This window comes from Lissotriton vulgaris, chromosome 3_2 (genome assembly GCF_964263255.1).
Source record: "Lissotriton vulgaris chromosome 3_2, aLisVul1.2, whole genome shotgun sequence".
NCBI lineage: Eukaryota > Metazoa > Chordata > Amphibia > Caudata > Salamandridae > Lissotriton > Lissotriton vulgaris.
The window spans coordinates 179,936,277-179,954,577 of NC_141690.1; the positions used below are offsets into that span (position 1 = coordinate 179,936,277).

The 18,301-nt window shown below is 42.9% G+C and overlaps 1 protein-coding gene across 2 annotated transcripts in view; it reads right to left on the reverse strand.

The window, feature by feature from the left end:
• Positions 1-18,301, reverse strand: part of HTT (huntingtin) — a 2,178,328-nt gene that overhangs the window by 555,780 nt on the left and 1,604,247 nt on the right. For both annotated transcript variants that reach the window (XM_086964158.1, XM_086964157.1), the window contains one exon: positions 17,004-17,181. In XM_086964158.1, coding sequence (XP_086820284.1) covers positions 17,004-17,181 — 178 coding nt within the window. The remainder of the gene's footprint in view (positions 1-17,003; positions 17,182-18,301) is intronic.

Consider the following 18,301-nt stretch of genomic DNA (forward strand, 5'->3'; position numbering starts at 1 on the left):
GTATTTTCGCCATCATTATTTGTACATGCATTTCCATGTAAGATTTAGCAGGGCTCAAAAAATCTGAAAAATGGAACTAGTCCTGCAGGTCTAGCACCTTGAAAAATCTCCTCGACCTAACAGTAACCTACTTGACCTCCGTCTCTGAAAGCGGAGCAAATGTGACAAGATAAGATTTAAAGGCATCTTTATTGCTCATTTGCTTTTTGAGCAATAAAAAGGCCTTTAAATCTTGTTATCTTGTCACATTTGCTCCGTTTTCAAAGACGGAGGACAAAAGTTAGTATGTTTTCCTAGTTGCCAGAAAGGGCGAGTAGGACCTAAAAACAGCTCGACCTCATAAAATTTACCTCGCAAATGCGAGCGGTCGAGTGGATTTGTCGAGCCCTGTTTAGCGGGTGATGATTAGCGGTTATATATATACATTTTTTTCTCCGAAATTCGGGACTTGATATGAATCGAATATCAAAGCAGAGTGTTGCCCTGTATTTTGAACTTGCTTTATGAATCTTGTTCAACATGGTTTTCAGGTTATTATAATTTTTTTCACTTGAAATGTCCTTTACAAGATGTCTGCCTACCTTCTGTCCCGCAGTCCTATTTCTATCACTTTAGTTTAGCTGTATTTAAACCTTTTGCACACTATTGTCATTTGCGTGAACAAGGCTTGTGAGAAGCCGAAACATGTAGCAGGTGATTAAACACCCTTGGACTGAACTAGTTTTGCATGTTTTTACTGCCGCTGAGAGCGTGTTTACTGTGTACTCTAAAAAGATTGGATTGGATTACCGGTGTGCTCGACCGGAGTACACGCCACCTCCCTTGGGGCCTAAAGCAACCCGCGGAGCATCTTTTTGGAATATATATATATATTACAGTTTTCCGCATCCCAATGTCAGCCTCTCGCCTTCTCGCAGCGCTGCAAGGATACCTCGGACACGGACCAGTTCTATGCAACTCATTTATTGAAACAGAGTATGCCCCATGACGTTTCGGCTCCTCAGAGCCTTGCTCACATATTTATATATACACACACACATACAAGGAGACTGGTTATATAGATCTGGGCATAATTGATCAATTTTTATAGCAGGTTCATATCTGTATAATTACCATAGTTCCGTCGTCTTTGGGCTCTATGCATTGTGTGAACCTTCGGGTGCTATTTAATCTAAAAAAAAAAAACTAAAAAAACAAACATCCCGGAACATCCCATAACACCTCTCATCAGCCAGGCTAGCTTAAATCCCGTGGCAAAGTGAGCAAGGAGCTGATGAGGGGTGTTACCCCATAACCGGTCCCAGGATGCTTGTTTCCGGTCCAGGGAAGACCTGGCTTGGCAGTTCTGGCTTGAGTGTTCCCATGAGGCACAGGGTCAAGACTGATTTGCATATAGCTGGGTCTATACTAGGGTGGTGAAGTGAGCTAAAGAACGAAAATGAATTTAACCCAGATCTGTGGCTGGGGGTGAGTGTCTGAAATGTTTCAACACTCCGTCCATCATCTCCTTGTGCTTGTATAATAGTGGAGAACCAACTGACAGGCTGCTGTTGGTGTTGGAGAACAGGTTCCTTACCATCAGAAAAACCTTTTCTGTTAGAGGCTCTACCTAACCATCAATTCAGACTGGATCCAGAAAATTTTACATAGCAATTTCCTTGTGCGCAGATATTTGGAATTATGCGTCGCCATTCTACCTCGTGCCACTCTGTCCCACGTGGAAGTTATGTTAGGATCAATAGATTTACGACACCTGCTCGAGCTGGCATCAGTTTCTTTCTTAACTCAATCCATGCCAACAGACGTGGACTCTGCAGAGACTAATGTGAAACAGTTCGCAGAACTTTTGAGATTGTATCTTATGACTGGACTAAATGAGAACATTTCATCGAACAGGGAGGAGAGAGGGCAGGTGAGGAATCTGCAGTTCGGCAGAGTCTCTACAAGACAAATCGTTACTGATGGTAAGTAATTTGTTCTTCTGATCGAGACTTCTAACCACAGATTCCTCACCTTTTGAACAGACACCAAAGCAATACCTCCTAGGCGGTGGATCTTGAATGGCTCAGACCAGGAAATCCAGTAAGACAGCTCAGACAAAGTGCCCTTCCTGCCAAACCGCGCTGTCCAAGCAATAGTGCTTTGTGAATGTGTGGAAGAATGCCAACGTAGTAGCCTTGGAGATGTCAAAGACTGTCACACCATGCTCTAGAGTTGTGGCAGCAGCCTATGCTCTACTAACGGCCCTCTTAGTATCAAGGCTCAAGCCGATGCAGTCATTCCTCCTCCTTTGCTGGATGAGGCAAAGTATAACATGTTGATGAGGTGATGGATTGCCCAACATAAAAGAGTGTGACTACTTTGAGGAGGAATACTGCCTTTGTTGTGCTGTCTTTATTTAAAGGAATAACTTGATGGTACAGGAGGAAGGAAAGAAATCCACTTAACTGTCTGGCAGATGTTATGGCAATAAGGAATGAATGAATGAATGAATGAATGAAAGTATTTATAGAGCGCACGATGGCCAAACGGCTTCCTGGCGCTGAGAGCTCTAGTGAACAGAACAGACAGGGCCGAGGAGGTTAGCGGGGGTAGGCCTGGGTAAACAGGAATGTTTTGAGCGCTTTACGGAAGTGTGAGAAGATAGGGATAGAACGCATAGAAAGAGGAAGGGAGTTCCAAAACCGGGGCGCAAGGACAGAGAATCTAGTTTACCCAGTGCGAGTTTTACGGAAACGGGGAAGAGTGAGGAAAGCAGAGGAAGATGATCGGAGAGTGCGAACAGGGGCGTGGGTAGAAATCAGAGAATTGATGAACGCCGGTGCAGAGCGATCAACAGCCCGATAGACAAGGCACCCTAGTTTGAACAGGGATCTCTGCAGGATAGGTAACCAGTGGAGAGATTTAAGGACAGGAGTGATGTGGTGAGTTTTGGGCAGATGAAAGATGAGACGGGCAGCCTGATTTTGGATTGCTTGAAGGCGGCGAGTTTCGTAGGCAGGAATACCCACGAACAAGCTATTTCCATAATCAAGGCGGGAAGTGATAAGGGCAGAAATGATCATTTTAAGAGAGTCAAGGGAGAAGAAACGGGAAATTTTTCGGATCAGCCGAAGGGAAAGAAAGCAGGAAGGCACTACAGCACTGAACTGGCCATGCATAGACAGGTCCTGGCTGACCTTAATGCCCAACGTTTTAACAGAGGGAACGGGGGTGGGAGGGGGGCCAAGAATAGGGGGCAAAAAGCGGAGGACCAAGGGCTGGATGAGCCGCCAGTCAGGACAAGCTCAGTCTTGTCTGGATTGAGCTTGAGGTGATTGGCGCTCATCCACCCAGAAATAAAAACCATAGTGGAGCGAAAAAAAGATAGGGAGTGAGAAGAAGAAGAAAGATCAAAGACGAGCTGGAGGTCATCTGCGTAGTTATACACAGAGACCCCCAGCTCAAGGAGAGAAGAAATGAGGGGGTGAATGTAAAGGTTGAAGAGAAGAGGAGAGAGGGAGGAACACTGTTTTAAGCGTAAGTAGGTAGAACGGACAAATGTGCATGGGCTCAAAGTAGAAGCACATCAGTAAAGTCAAGACAATATTTAGATTCCACTTTGGCATTATAAGAGGAGTAGGTGGGAACATATAGGTCACCCCTTTCAAAAAAATCTGCACAACAGGTTATCTGGAGAAGGGATGGCTGGTCCGGTAAATGCAAAAAGGCCGATAAGTAACCTTTAACTGTGGCCACAGCAAGGCCTTGATGGCCCATTGATAAACAAAACAACTATATATCAAACAGGGAAGCCTATAGGTGTTGGCTGTAACGAGGAGACACCAAACAACAAACTGCCCAAGCATCCTGCATAGACAGTTTTTGTCGAGGGACACCTAGTTGCCTGAATTACACCAACTACTTCTGGAATAACAATGAATGCCATTAATTGTCTTCGATCAATCTCCAAGTATTGAGGTGTAGGATGTGCAAGCTCTGGTACAGAGCAGTTCCCAATGCAGCGACAAGAGATCATCCCAAAGAGACAGCTGGATTGTAGGACAGATACTCATGGTCAGAAATTCTGGATACCAACCTCTTCAACCCCAGTCCAGAGGGATGGCTTGGGCCCAGATTCTCTTGATTTTCCAGAGTACTCTGGTCTAAGGCGAAGAGTCTTCTTTCTCTGTGTTTATTAGCAAGACAAGGTATTGTTAAGGATATGGGGATGGATCAGACAGACCAATGTGAGAACTGTTTTTTAAATGGTTAAGGGCAGACAATGTTTCCTGGAACTTTAAGGTCAAGCTTGTTTATTTATTATAGCATTTTGCCTAGTGCGTAGTAACATGCTGAAATTAGAAGATGGTGATATGCCCAACCTGGCTGCTTCCTTAAACTATTCGATCACGTAACTGGATTTTGGCTGCATAGAAAAATGTTCTCTCCTGGCCTCTTCCACAAGGTGGGCGGATCTTGAACTCCGCCTTTTCAGTCCATATTTGATGGGGCTAAATTCCCATTTGGACTCTATTGAGGAGTATTTCACGTCCGTCTCCAACACATCAGACGGAAAGCTTGCTGATAATTTGAGCAATGTTTTCCAAAACTTCCTCTCACAATGTCCCATGCATTCTCTTGATCTGCCAAGTCGGCACAGCTCTGCTTCCCATTTTTGCTTGGAATTTTTTTCCGATGGAACTGGAGAACCTATGATTGTGCCTGTTCACCACCCGCAAAATTGCATTGGTAGCCGCTTCTAAGTTGCCAATAGTAGTTTGGATGTGGTTTGACCATTATTGTTTTTGGTGATTATAACACCTAGATATTTAAAAGATGCCATTTCCGCAAGTTTCTCTTGGTTTATAAAGAATGAAAACTTTAACAGGCGCTTGCTCCTGAAGATCATTATCTTGAATGTATTGGTGTTAAGCATCAATTTGTTTGTTGTACAATAATTTTCCATCGCTAGGAGCTGTGCCTGCAGGGCTTTGGAGGTCTTTGCTATAAGAATAGAATTGTCTGCCTACAGTAAAGCCTAGATATTGAAACCTTTGACTTATGGGACAATCAATTGTCCCATCAGAACTACATCATATATAGCGTTAATACAGAGAGAAAACGTAGGTCTTCATCCTTTCTTCAGTATCAGAAAGTAACAGTATTGATTTCTGAAATTAGCACCCTCTTTAGTGCTCCCTTGGCCAAGAGAGCTAGAACTTCTCCTTGGAGTATAGACCAGTAGTCCTCCGGGAGATGATGTCGTATGGGTGGTTTGTCTGGAGGGTAGGGACTAACCTTGTTTCACAATATGGAGCACCCTTTGATCTCAGGTGGTGCTCCTCCATCTAGGGAGGGAAAAGGGGATCCTGCCTCCATACGGACGATCGTGGGTCGCAAAGGTAAAGTTAAAAGGGTTTTGCTGCAGATGAGGTGTCAGGGTAGAATGCTGCCTCGGTGGCCTTAACGCTGGCAACTTGAACCCCATCCTTACTCTCTAAAGGACTGGGAAGTTTGTTGCTACTGAGGTAAGTGTTGTTTGTGCCTCTGCAGGTAGTCTCTTCCAAAACCTCAAAAAGGGTGATGCTGCTGGGGCAGCTAAGCCACAACAGCAGGAAGTGGCCTTACTGTCCTTGAACCTTTCAAGGGTAGAGTCAGCTTTCGCCCTAAACTGCCTACAGTCGTCAAAGGGCATGTGCAGAAGTGAAAGTTGGATATCAGTGGAGAAGCCTGTGGAGTGAATCCAGGCATAGCGCATAAGCACTACACTGGTGATGACTGCTCTTCCTTGACAGTCAGTTGAGTTCAGGCCCGACTTGACTGGGAATTTTGCAGCATACTGACCATCAGAGACCAATCATTGCAAGATCTGACATAGTTCCTCAGAGACCACCGGCAGGACGTCCGCAACTTCGGCCCATAATGTATGAGAATCTCTCTTCAGAAGGCATGATATGTTAACCGACCTGAAGACCAGACTGGTCAAAAAAAACACCCTCTTTGCAAATGCCTCCATCTTTCTTGACTCCCTATTAGGAGGGGTCAATCGGAAGGCATTTGGGTTATAGGACTGGAAGAAGCCTAAATGACATTATCCAACAAACAGCATGCTTTTGTTTTACAAAGGTTAGAGCATTCATAACTCCATAGTCCCTGCAAGGAGGAAAAGAGCCTTAAACAATGATAATTTAATGTTATGGGTACTAATGGCAATTTAAATAAATATGTAACACGTAACTATGAGGGAACATGCTTATATGCCCACAGATCACTTTGTGCAACAAATTAAATTCTAATTATTTGAACAATAAATTGGCTGATGGTGTGCCCAAAGCAAACAATTGCTGAGGAATTTGTAATAATAATTGATGGTTCATATCTATTCAAATTGTCAAAACCATCCTCATTTTGGGACAAAGGTTCAGTTATGTAGTCACTGTATGTGAAAGGCTGCTATATTGTGGTAATAAATTACTTACACCACCACGAGCAATACCTATAGCTATACCTAACAAATACAGGCAAGGTTTGTCAAGTGAGCTACTATTAGTTTAATTACCAACAAAACATACAACACTAAAATCAGTAAATTAATGTTATGCTTTACAAGTAGTACATTGTACAACACCAATTACCCAGGTACTGCAAACGACTTATCAACCAACTTTGAGAGTTTAGAAACTATTTTACAAAAAAACAAATACAAAAGGGCTGGTCTCACTCATAAAAACACCTGATAAAGAAAATGTAAACGTGCTTAAATACACTTTAGGATCAGCCTCACAAACATTAGGATATTTAACATCTAGTCTTATTTTATAAACTAGCTCCAGTAATACTAATGAACAGAGCATAACTAACTGCAATAATGAGAATGAAGAAATAAATTTAACAGACAAAAGAAGTGTTGCAAATGTGAATCCCATATTAGAAAAAGCACCGGCAATGACAATTATGTGTGGCTTTGAAGGAGTGTTGTATGGTAATGTGTAGGTTAAAAGATCAGATGACAGTTGCACTGTCAAGCCACAGCTAAACATCTATGTAGGTTAACCCCTCCCATGCTGGGAGGGGTTAACCTACATAGGTCACGCCCCGCGGTGGGCGTGTGCTGATGACGGCTGGGGTTCGTCACGGCCCCGCCCTGTTCTTTTGTTTACCGCACAGCAGTAAAATCGCGGCTGCAGCGAAGGGGTTAAACACTGCACTCTCCTTATGACTGAGCAAAATACCATAATTTATCTAGTTATCTAAGACACGTTTACAGCATTACAATGTCATGAGTGTGCCCCTGAAACTACAACCTCAGGCAGCTGGATAAACAAAATGATCATAGCTGTGCGGAGGGGAAGTACTTTTTTGCGTGAAGTCTCACAACTTTTACTCATTCAAAACATGTACTCCTCTCTCTCAACATGTGGACGGAGCCAAAGCCCCTCTCTGGTGAAGCTCACATAATTGTCTGGCGACTGCTGCACTCACTGTCAAGCCAAACCATAACAAGCATTTACAATGCAATGGTTTTGCCTTTGTTAAAGTTAGAGCTATTGGCATTGCTTTTGACATTATTTTTATTTATGTTTTTTTTAAACATAAATAAATGGCATTGTCATTTACAATAGCAGGGCGGGACCCAGGGAAGGGGGGGCGAGGAGAGACGAAGGAGAGCTGCGAGCTCTGGAAAGGAGGGGGGCGAGGAGAGACAAAGGAGAGCTGCGGCTCAGGGAAGGAGGGGGCGAGGAGAGACGAAGGAGAGCTGCGGGCTCTTGTTGTAATGCTTGCATGGATGAGTTGGTGGATGCATAGATGGGTGGATGCATAGATGGGTGCATGCATGGATGGGTGTATGGATAGATGCATGAATGGGTGGATGGATAGATGCATATATACAGCCAATCCCTCAACAATTTATGCAATCCACCAACCCATTCAACCAACAACCCATCCATGCATCCACCCATACATCCAAGCATCATGCATACATCCATCCATCATGCATCCATCCACCCACTGCGTCCCACTCCGACCCCTCTAAATAGAACTAATTTTTTCTGTACATAGAGATGACTGTATTCACTATTATATGCAGTAGACCTTTCTACTCTAACATTCCTATGTGACTCTTGCAGTACATCTATTCATATCCCTTCCATATGTATATAGAAATATAACGAGAAACAACAGTCTCTTCTTTGTGTGACTACATCTAGTACATTTCAATTGTTTTCCTGTTTGTATCTTTTACTTAATGCATGTAAATCAAAGTCCTTAGGTTTGGCAACTGGTTCTTATGTAAAGCGCTATGACACCTTTGGGTAAAGTTTGCGCTACATAAAATCACATTAAATAAAACTTTACCCCACAAATCCAACCATCCATTTGTGCCTAGGCTTACATTTTACGGTCTCGAAGCACACAGAGAAGGGACAGTTTACTAAGTCAATGCTTTGTAGGGTGCATGGCAGGGGACAGGTTTAGGCGCCAAGGGAGGGTAGGGAGCAGAGTCAGAGTACTTCACGGAGGTAGGGGGCACTTTTTTATGGTTCAGGGCAGGGGGCTACGGTACTGTTTGGAGCATGGCCTTATTTTAAAAGATCAGTTCAGGTGGAGGAACGGCACAAAACACCAGGCAGACAGAGGGCAGAAGGACACAAAAACGAGGGGAAACAATTATAACTGAGGGCAGATTGGCACAAACAACCAGGCAGACAGAGAAGAAGGACACAAAAACGAGGGGTGTGTGATTCTAACGGAGGGCAGAATGGCACAAATCACAAGGCAATGGATCACCCCCAACTACAATAACAGCCACCAATTAGAAGCACCGTGACACTAAACACACCCGAGACCAACAACAGCCGCCAATAACAAATTCAGTGAAGCTAAAACACATAGAGAGCAGCTGCCACCAAGAACAAGTACCTTGATGATAAAACGCACACGACAGCAAGTGTCACCATTAGCAAACACCATGACACTAAAACACACCCCACAACAATAACTGTCACCAATAACAAACACATTGATGCTAAAACACACACAAGAATAATTACTGCCACCAGTAAAAAACACCGTGCTCCGAACAGTGAAACTACCCACACCTGAAGATTTTTAACAAACACATTGGGGCATCGAAATGAATATAGTGCTCGGCTGGTACCTTGTGGAGTACAGCACAGACAGTACTGTAGAATTGCTGAACGTTGAGCATTGTCAAAACCGTGTTACTTAAGGCAGTGGAAGTGTATAGACCACCACGTGAATATCCACGTGACGCTTTGACTTTGAGCAGACTATTTTAATATCAGTTTCCTGTTAGTGCACTTATGAACCTGGAGCTGCAAAAGGCACAAAGTCCCGGTTTGGTGCTGTGCTACAGGTGTGCTTGTGAGACGCACGAGCAGTCGGAGATAGTGTGGCTGGGCACAGGGCACTGTCCCGCTGCTTCGCAGCCCCTCTCCTGAGGTTAGACAGGAAAGCTCAGCTTCTGAGTGGAAGTGCAGGAAGAGAAGTCAGCCTGTCGCTTTAAAGGCCGTTTGTGACAAAGCGATAAGGAATTTGATAACACCACCGCCTTTAATAAAGTAGAGGGATTGAGGCTTTGGTGGAAGCTTCACAGCTGGGCCATCCCGGCCACATTGTAGTGAGCCATCATGATCCTATACGTTAAAACCTTGGTGAGAGTCAAGGGCTGAAACAGGGATGCATATTGGGTCCTCTATCATTTATTCTGTATTTGGCCGGCCTAAACAACGCACTACCTGATGTGAATGTATTTCCTTCCAAATGTGCGTGCTTTCATCTACAATGTTTGCAATATGCTGACGATACTATCTTTTTTTATCTCACCGTTGTTGGTCAAAAAGATCATTGAATGCCTTGTCTCTCTACTGTAATGAAAACAAGATCCCTATCAATGCCACGAAGACAACAATAATGGTGTATGGGAGGAAGAAAGTCAAGAAAACCTATTTCCCCTTGGATCAGGTGAATATTGAGCAGGTTCCCAGCTTTAAATACTGGGGTTTCTACAGCAGGGCTGGCACTATGCGCAGGTTGAGATGATGAAAGGAATGTCAGCCACAAAGATTATCAACTTTCAGAAATTGCTAAAACAAATGAAAGGGCCTGACCTGTCTGCAATTTGTTGAGTCATTGATTCCAAGTTCATTCCTACATTGTTTTAGGGCTCCCTAATATTTAAAGCGGGTTTCGGACCCTGACCAGACATGGCCCAGTGCTGCTGTTATAGAACTAAGTGTTTCATGAGGGGTAGTGTCAGTGCTGATGCGCATAGGGTGGTTATCCGGCTGCAGTAGCCCAGTGGTCGAAAAATGATGGTTTGGAATGCTACCCAGAGCGATTGTCTGTGGTTGAACTATTTCCAAGCATTCCTCCCATCACCTTTTGTGTGTTTGAATCTATTTATGTCAACAGGATGAGTTTATCAACAAGGCTATACCGGTGACTATTGGCGTTGTGCTCCATCATCCTTTGTCATTCTTTGACGGTGGAAGCGTTTGCCTCGACTCTTGTGATTTTACATGGTGGCGGAAATAGAGTATGAGCTGTATTTTCTATTGGACTAATCTGCTGCGATACAACAATCCAACAGAGTTTGGGCACAAGACCCTATGTGGGATGCTGATGCATATGGCATCATCAAAGAAGGCATGACTTTCCACTTCTTTGTGATGATGACAAAGCAACTCCTTAACAGAGACACATCCTACAAGTATGTTAAAAAGCTATAGGAAGGAAAGAAAGACTATAGCAGAGATGAACAGCTACCCTTTGTACAGGACTAAAGCAGGATTACGCATCCTTCTGTAGGATAAATTGAGAGAAGAGAAAAAGTGGCTTCGAAATGAGAAAAAAATTGTTTGGTTGTCACATAATTTCTGAATTGTTTGTATACCTTAATGTCCTAGGTCTATTTACATGCCGAATAAACATATCTCCCTTCTTGCTCACCATAAGAAAGACTATCACAGCTGCAGGTACTTTGTGAAAACTTGCAAACCTGTATCTTTTATCTGGTTTATGAACCCGTAAATCACTTTGGATTTAATCTCTTGTCATTTATTTTTGATTACACACCTTCTCGGGTCGCCAACTTGCTTCATGGTATCAGATACCAGGTACCCCTTTATGGGCTGTTGTGTGAACATTTATTGCAGTCTGAGTATTCTAATATTGGTTTCTTCCATTGAATAATACTGTTAACACACTGATATTTATTACGTATAGACAGCATGCCCAGGGGTGCCAACATGGTGTTACTGTTGGAATGGACATGAGCTGCCCATTCTTGCCCTTCCGGATTTTTGGACGTAGGGCATATCCAAAAGGCCTTTGGCACACCCCTCCACACTGTCAATTGATTTTGGTTTCACAGTCATGTCGGTGACAGCCACCCAAAGCAGCTGCTAATTTTAAAGTCCCAAATGTGAGATTTTAAACAGTACAACATTTCACAGGGCGGAAACTGTAATCTTTTGGAAACCCCCCTTAACATTGCTTTACTAAGAAGTCTCTTTGGAATAGGGAACTTGTGTTAAAATGTGAAATGTGTGACTGTCCTCCAGCAGCTGGGCCCGCTCATCTGCTGTTGCTTCTATATTGTTACCGAGGTGTGGAAAAAACACCGTTTTGTGTAAATGGATATATAACGAACAGGAGAAATGTGTGACTTCGCGAAGCTGTGGCACAGAGTGGCATGAGCTGGTGAGGGTGGGCAGACCTGGGACGCTGAGCATGTGCCATGCTGCATGACACTGTGGCTCCCCTCCGCCATGGGTATCAAGAGGATCCCTGGAAAGCACAATTCATTCACTCCTTCATACTAGAAGTAATCACTGGTCATAAACTATTTTATACCGTTCACAGACTTTTTTATTAAAAAAACACATAAATAGATAAAACACAATACATTACATAGTAAATTTTGTCATTAAAAACAAGGAGAATAACATTTCATACAGTAAATAAAAAACGAAATTGCAAACTAGTTAATCACTATATGCTAATAAATCAACACAAGGAGTGGCACATTTGCAGATGTCAACAAATCCTAACTACCTTAATCCCGACTAGATCTAAGGAAAATAATACCACTTATGTGTATCCAAAATGAAACTAAACGGAACCCCCAAGAGTCAAAAACAACAGTTTCCAGTCCTTATTGTAAGATTCATGAAGCCCGTATGATGTTTTTGGAACAAATCTCGTTTTTTACTTTTGATCTTTTACCAGAGATTTACTGGGCTTGAATTCTATAAACAAGAAAAAATGCGTCGCCGCGTTTCGGTGTCACTGCCTTTGGATATCGGCACACCTTCCTCAGGACAAAATTCGAAGTCCCTTGGGGTTACAATCATGTGACCTTCCTGTATGTAAGAAAAGGATTGGTTCAATGCATTTTTAAGGGCATTTCTATATTAGAGAAAAGAGCATGCCTATTTCTATGATGTTGTAGTTACTACATACATTGTACCATATATCTTAATTAAAATGCAAGGTATATACATTTTCACCTGATATTCCGTTTGTTTATACATAAAACACTGGGATCCTAAAGGCTAGCCCTCGTGTCCCTAATGCCTCATTCTTCTCCCCCTCCGTTATAACCTAGTTAATGACCAGTTTGGTATGAATACACTCAGACACTCATGCAAACCATTCATTCCTATTATTACTGACCTTCAAGAAGGTCTATTTCTTTATAGATCAGAAAGGCATCAGATCCGCGTTGGACTAAGTCCTTGATAAATGTCTCTGGAATGTACGTGGTCTGGAAAAGTAAAGTATTATTGTTTGCAAAGCTTTTAAATATAGGGCTAAGGCGTAAAAAGGCCTGCAGATGCAAGCTCTCTATAGACACAAAGCAGCTAGGTGTATACGAGATATTCTACTGTGTTACCGTGAAAGGAAGATTTCTTTGCCTTGGCTTCTAATCAAATTCAAGTATGGTTACACATCTTCTGGATACTAGATTTTCACCTTACGTATGTAGGACCCTGTAGAGGGTGATATCAACAATTTTGTGGCAATTAAGGTTAAGGTTTTATATGGCTCCTTTCATTAAAACTATATAGCCCTCTGTTCAGGCTTAGTGGTAGCTAAATTCATACCTTTGGACATGGGAGATAGCCTCTTCCCTGTTCAAGTATGGTTACACATCCTCTGGATACTGGATTATCACCTTCTGTAAGTAGGACCCTGTGTAGGGTGATATCAATAAGTTTGTGGCGATTAGGGCCAAGGTTTTGTATAGCTCCTTTAATCTAAGCTATATGTCCCTCTATTAAAGCTCGGAGGTGGCTGAAATCATACCTGTGAATGTGGGAGATAGCCTCTTCCCCGTGGTATTCTTCTCCTTTATTCCGTTGTCCCAACACCTTTGGATGGCGGTGAATTACTTGTTATGAGTAATGCTTTATCTATATAGAAGGTAAATTAAAAAAGAGGTTATAGACATAAAGCTTAGATTAAAGGAGCTATACAAAACCTTGGCCCTAATCGCCACAAACTTATTGATATCACCCTACACAGGGTCCTACTTACAGAAGGTGATAATCCAGTATCCAGAGGATGTGTAACCATACTTGAACAGGGAAGAGGCTATCTCCCATGTCCAAAGGTATGAATTTAGCTACCACTAAGCCTGAACAGAGGGATATATAGTTTTAATGAAAGGAGCCATATAAAACCTTAACCTTAATTGCCACAAAATTGTTGATATCACCCTCTACAGGGTCCTACATACGTAAGGTGAAAATCTAGTATCCAGAAGATGTGTAACCATACTTGAATTTGATTAGAAGCCAAGGCAAAGAAATCTTCCTTTCACAGTAACACAGTAGAATATCTCGTATACACCTAGCTGTTTTGTGTCTATAGAGAGCTTGCATCTGCAGGCCTTTTTACGCCTTAGCCCTATATTTAAAAGCTTTGCAAACAATAATACTTTACTTTTCCAGACCACGTACATTCCAGAGACATTTATCAAGGACTTAGTCCAACGCGGATCTGATGCCTTTATGATCTATAAAGAAATAGACCTTCTTGAAGGTCAGTAATAATAGGAATGAATGGTTTGCATGAGTGTCTGAGTGTATTCATACCAAACTGGTCATTAACTAGGTTATAACGGAGGGGGAGAAGAATGAGGCATTAGGGACACGAGGGCTGGCCTTTAGGATCCCAGTGTTTTATGTATAAACAAACGGAATATCAGGTGAAAATGTATATACCTTGCATTTTAATTAAGATATATGGTACAATGTATGTAGTAACTACAACATCATAGAAATAGGCATGCTCTTTTCTCTAATATAGAAATGCCCTTAAAAATGCATTGAACCAATCCTTTTCTTACATACAGGAAGGACACATGATTGTAACCCCAAGGGACTTCGAATTTTGTCCTGAGGAAGGTGTGCCGATATCCAAAGGCAGTGACACCGAAACGCGTCGACGCATTTTTTCTTGTTTATAGAATTCAAGCCCAGTAAATCTCTGGTAAAAGATCAAAAGTAAAAAACGAGATTTGTTCCAAAAACATCATAAGGGCTTCATGAATCTTACAATCAGGACCGGAAACGGTTGTTTTTGACTCTTGGGGGTTCCGTTTCGTTTCATTTTGGATACACATAAGTGGTATTATTTTCCTTAGATCTAGTCGGGATTAAGGTAGTTAGGATTTGTTGACATCTGCAAATGTGCCACTCCTTGTGTTGATTTATTAGCATATAGTGATTAACTAGTTTGCAATTTCGTTTTTTATTTACTGTATGAAATGTTATTCTCCTTGTTTTTAATGACAAAATTTACTATGTAATGTATTGTGTTTTATCTATTTGTGTTTTTTTAATAAAAAAGTCTGTGAACGGTATAAAATAGTTTATGACCAGTGATTACTTCTAGTATGAAGGAGTGAATGAATTGTGCTTTCCAGGGATCCTCTTGATACCTGTTGTCTTTAGCACCCTGTTCCCTGGAACTTGTGGGGTCTTCTCTCTTTTTGTTGTCCCCTCCGCCATGCCCACTTTTGGCAGGCCGGATCGCATCAGATCTGTCACCGGCGCAGGAGCAGAGCCTCGTAAACAGCAGATGGTTGTAGTTGGAAAGTGTTGGCGAATGCACATGCCTGGAATTCTTTGGGTTTGCAGTAATAATAAGCAGTGTCACAACAGATCCAGGAATTGGAGGGGAGTTACACCACTGCATTTCAGCTTATAAGACAGTCAAAAACAGCAATGTCAGGAAGAAGCTACTAACAGTGGATCACTTTTATTTAAATTAACTACATGCAAACTTCTAGAGGTTGGATAGGTTGCGGGATAATAGTGCAGTGCACGATATACGGTAGCCCTTGCAGTTATTTGCAAAAAATAAGGCGAAACAGTTTGTTGGGGCTGAGCCCACAGGGAATGTACGGGTAACGACATCTCTGGGAACTCTCTCATTTGGTTTTACTAAATATTTCCCGGTATCCATAACGATAGTGTGCCGCGCACTTGCTCACTTGAGGGCAGTCTTGAATTGGGCAAGTTGATGGACATAAATGGCCTTGGTAGTTCGTTTTAGGTTACAATTTGGATACATCAGGCGAACCCTCGGTGCTTCAGGGATCACGGTGGCTTCACATGGCCTCTGCGAGCGATGGGCCAATCCCAGCGCGGCCCTGAGGCGAGCCCCCGATGACGTCAGAGCTCCTTGACCAATCGGAGCGCGGCTCCCTCGTGCCAGCAGCCTATCAGAGCACGGCTCCTGCATGCCAGCCACCAATCCACATGCAAACTTCTAGAGGTTGGATAGGTTGTGGGATAATAGCGCAGTGCACGATATACGGTAGCCCTTGCAGTCATTTGCAAAAAATAAGGCGAAAAAGTTTGTTGGGGCTGAGCCCACAGGGAATGTACGGGTAACGACATCTCTGGGAACTCTCTCATTTGGTTTTACTAAATATTTCCCGGTATCCATAACGATAGTGTGCCGGGCACTTACTCACTTGAGGGCAGTCTTGAATTGGGCAAGTTGATGGACATAAATGGCCTTGGTAGTTCGTTTTAGGTTACAATTTGGATACATCAGGCAATCCCTCGGTGCTTCAGGGATCACGGCGGCTTCACATGGCCTCTGCGAGTGATGGGCCAATCCCAGCGCAGCCCTGAGGCGAGCCCCCGATGACGTCAGAGCTCCTTGACCAATCGGATCGCGGCTCCCTCGTGCCAGCAGCCTATCAGAGCACGGCTCTTGCGTGCCAGCCACCAATCAGCTAGCTGCCCCTTCGGTTTCGTCTCTGTGGCTCTGGAGATGCGGGCGGCAATTTCTAGGGCAGTCTCAGGCCCCGGGCCGCGGCGGTGTAACACAGCAGGGTTACCTCACGGCAGGGGCGCTCACAGCCAGGAGTTTTTAGGCCACAAAAGCTGGTCCGCGTTAACGGACAGCACTAGTGTTAATGGATTAGCAGGAAGCAGGAAGGCGAGGCGATTCGGGGGCGTGTTTAGCCAGAATGACGTGCAACAAAGTCGATCCCACATAAGATAACCACGCCCATGGAAAAAATCTCGGGAACGCCACCGAATCTGGTCTGGCCTTGACGGACAGATCTCTGTTCCAATGGCTAGCCTCCATTTATGGAGCTAGCCAATGGAACAGAGGGGCGTATTCAAGTGTCCTTACTGAAAACTACAGATTTCTCCTGGGGGCGGAGCTAAAGCTCCGTGCCCCAGGCAAAACCTAAAAAGGGCTGATTGCCAAATAACCAAGCTGCTAACCTTGAAATACCATTAGGGTAATCACAGATGCATTAGCATGATCTTTTTTCACGAAAGGACACAAGACATTATCGAATCAACAGGAAATGTGTCCAGCCAGTCCTGTTTGCTTCTTATAAATAGCTGAACACCTAAATATTGCTTCCACTGTCCTTCGGTGTTACCTAATGCCGGACTTTTCCAAAGAAGAATTACTATGTATTTGACAAAATACCATGAATAGTATAGAACACTCACCTGCTTCAATGATAAATCGGATGCAAGCAATTAAGGAACAGGCTTGTGTTATATACCCAGCCGAGGCCAACAAATTCCAAAGATGAGGCTGTTGTAAAGTGAGGCAGCAGCAATCAAGGACATCTTGCAGATCCACACTTAACGGTATACTCTTATGTACAAAATGCCATGACAATGCCTGGGGAAAATATATACACATACACATTTATTACACATTTGCACAAAATGCAGTCTTTTAAAACCCGTATTTCACAGGCGATTTTATTCACAGATATGACATGATTCCTATGAAATTCAGATTGCATGCATTCGGAGCCTAGTTTCAGGCAGGTGTACTTCTCTCTATATATTTATTCTCCAAGCATAACAGTTTATTTAGATAATAACAGTCCCCAATCAGTCTGCCAGGATTTTCCATGGTCCTTTGTTTAAGCACCATTCTGATTTTTAAAAGTCACCGAAACATGAAAGCTCTATATTTAACCCTGGCTCATTGGTACTTCTACCTTGCAGGGAACAGAATACAAAAATCCCTCACTTCTACAGACAGAATGTGTTTTTTAACAAAGCAAAACAAGCTTTTTTGCAAAAATACAACTTCTGAACATCCAAGTAGGATGACCACCCACCTCCACCTGTTATTTCGGACAAAAGTAGGTTGTCTGTCACTGTAACTGTAATGGATCGAGCTTGTTAATAATTTGAAGGCTGGTGGTTGACAACCACTGAGGTGGTTGCATTCCAACCAGCATACCAAAAAAGAAAGGCTGGTTATGGCCTAACAGTTACGGTCTAAACAGTTCAGTCTAAAGGTTAAGGTTTCACATCCTGCCATCGCATTGCTCATGTTTCAGCTTAAAGGTCGGTTCCATTCAAAAGAACGTTGTCAAGGTTGGTTCAGCAAATAGATCATTTTAAAACCGGACAAATATATCTTTGTTAATGGGAGAACAGTAGGATTAGGTAGCAAATATTTATATCGATAAGCAAATATTTAAATTGGCACTTTGTCTGGAAATATTTGTTTTTAATACAGGTCAGGTATCAAAAAAAAAAAAAAAAACACCTATCTCTTTCTCATTGACTTTCTTATCAAATGTTTTCATCTGTCAGAGTAGAATGCTAGTGGTTGCCTAATGGCTACAGTCTAATGGCCTAAACTAAAGATTGGGGGGCGGTCCGTCACCCGTAAGGGTGGTAAAGGACATTACATCTGCCACTCAGACGTATCGTCCAGTATATCTAGAGATCACCACCGCCATAGCCCATTGGTGAGCTCTGTGTGTTCACAGCCACCA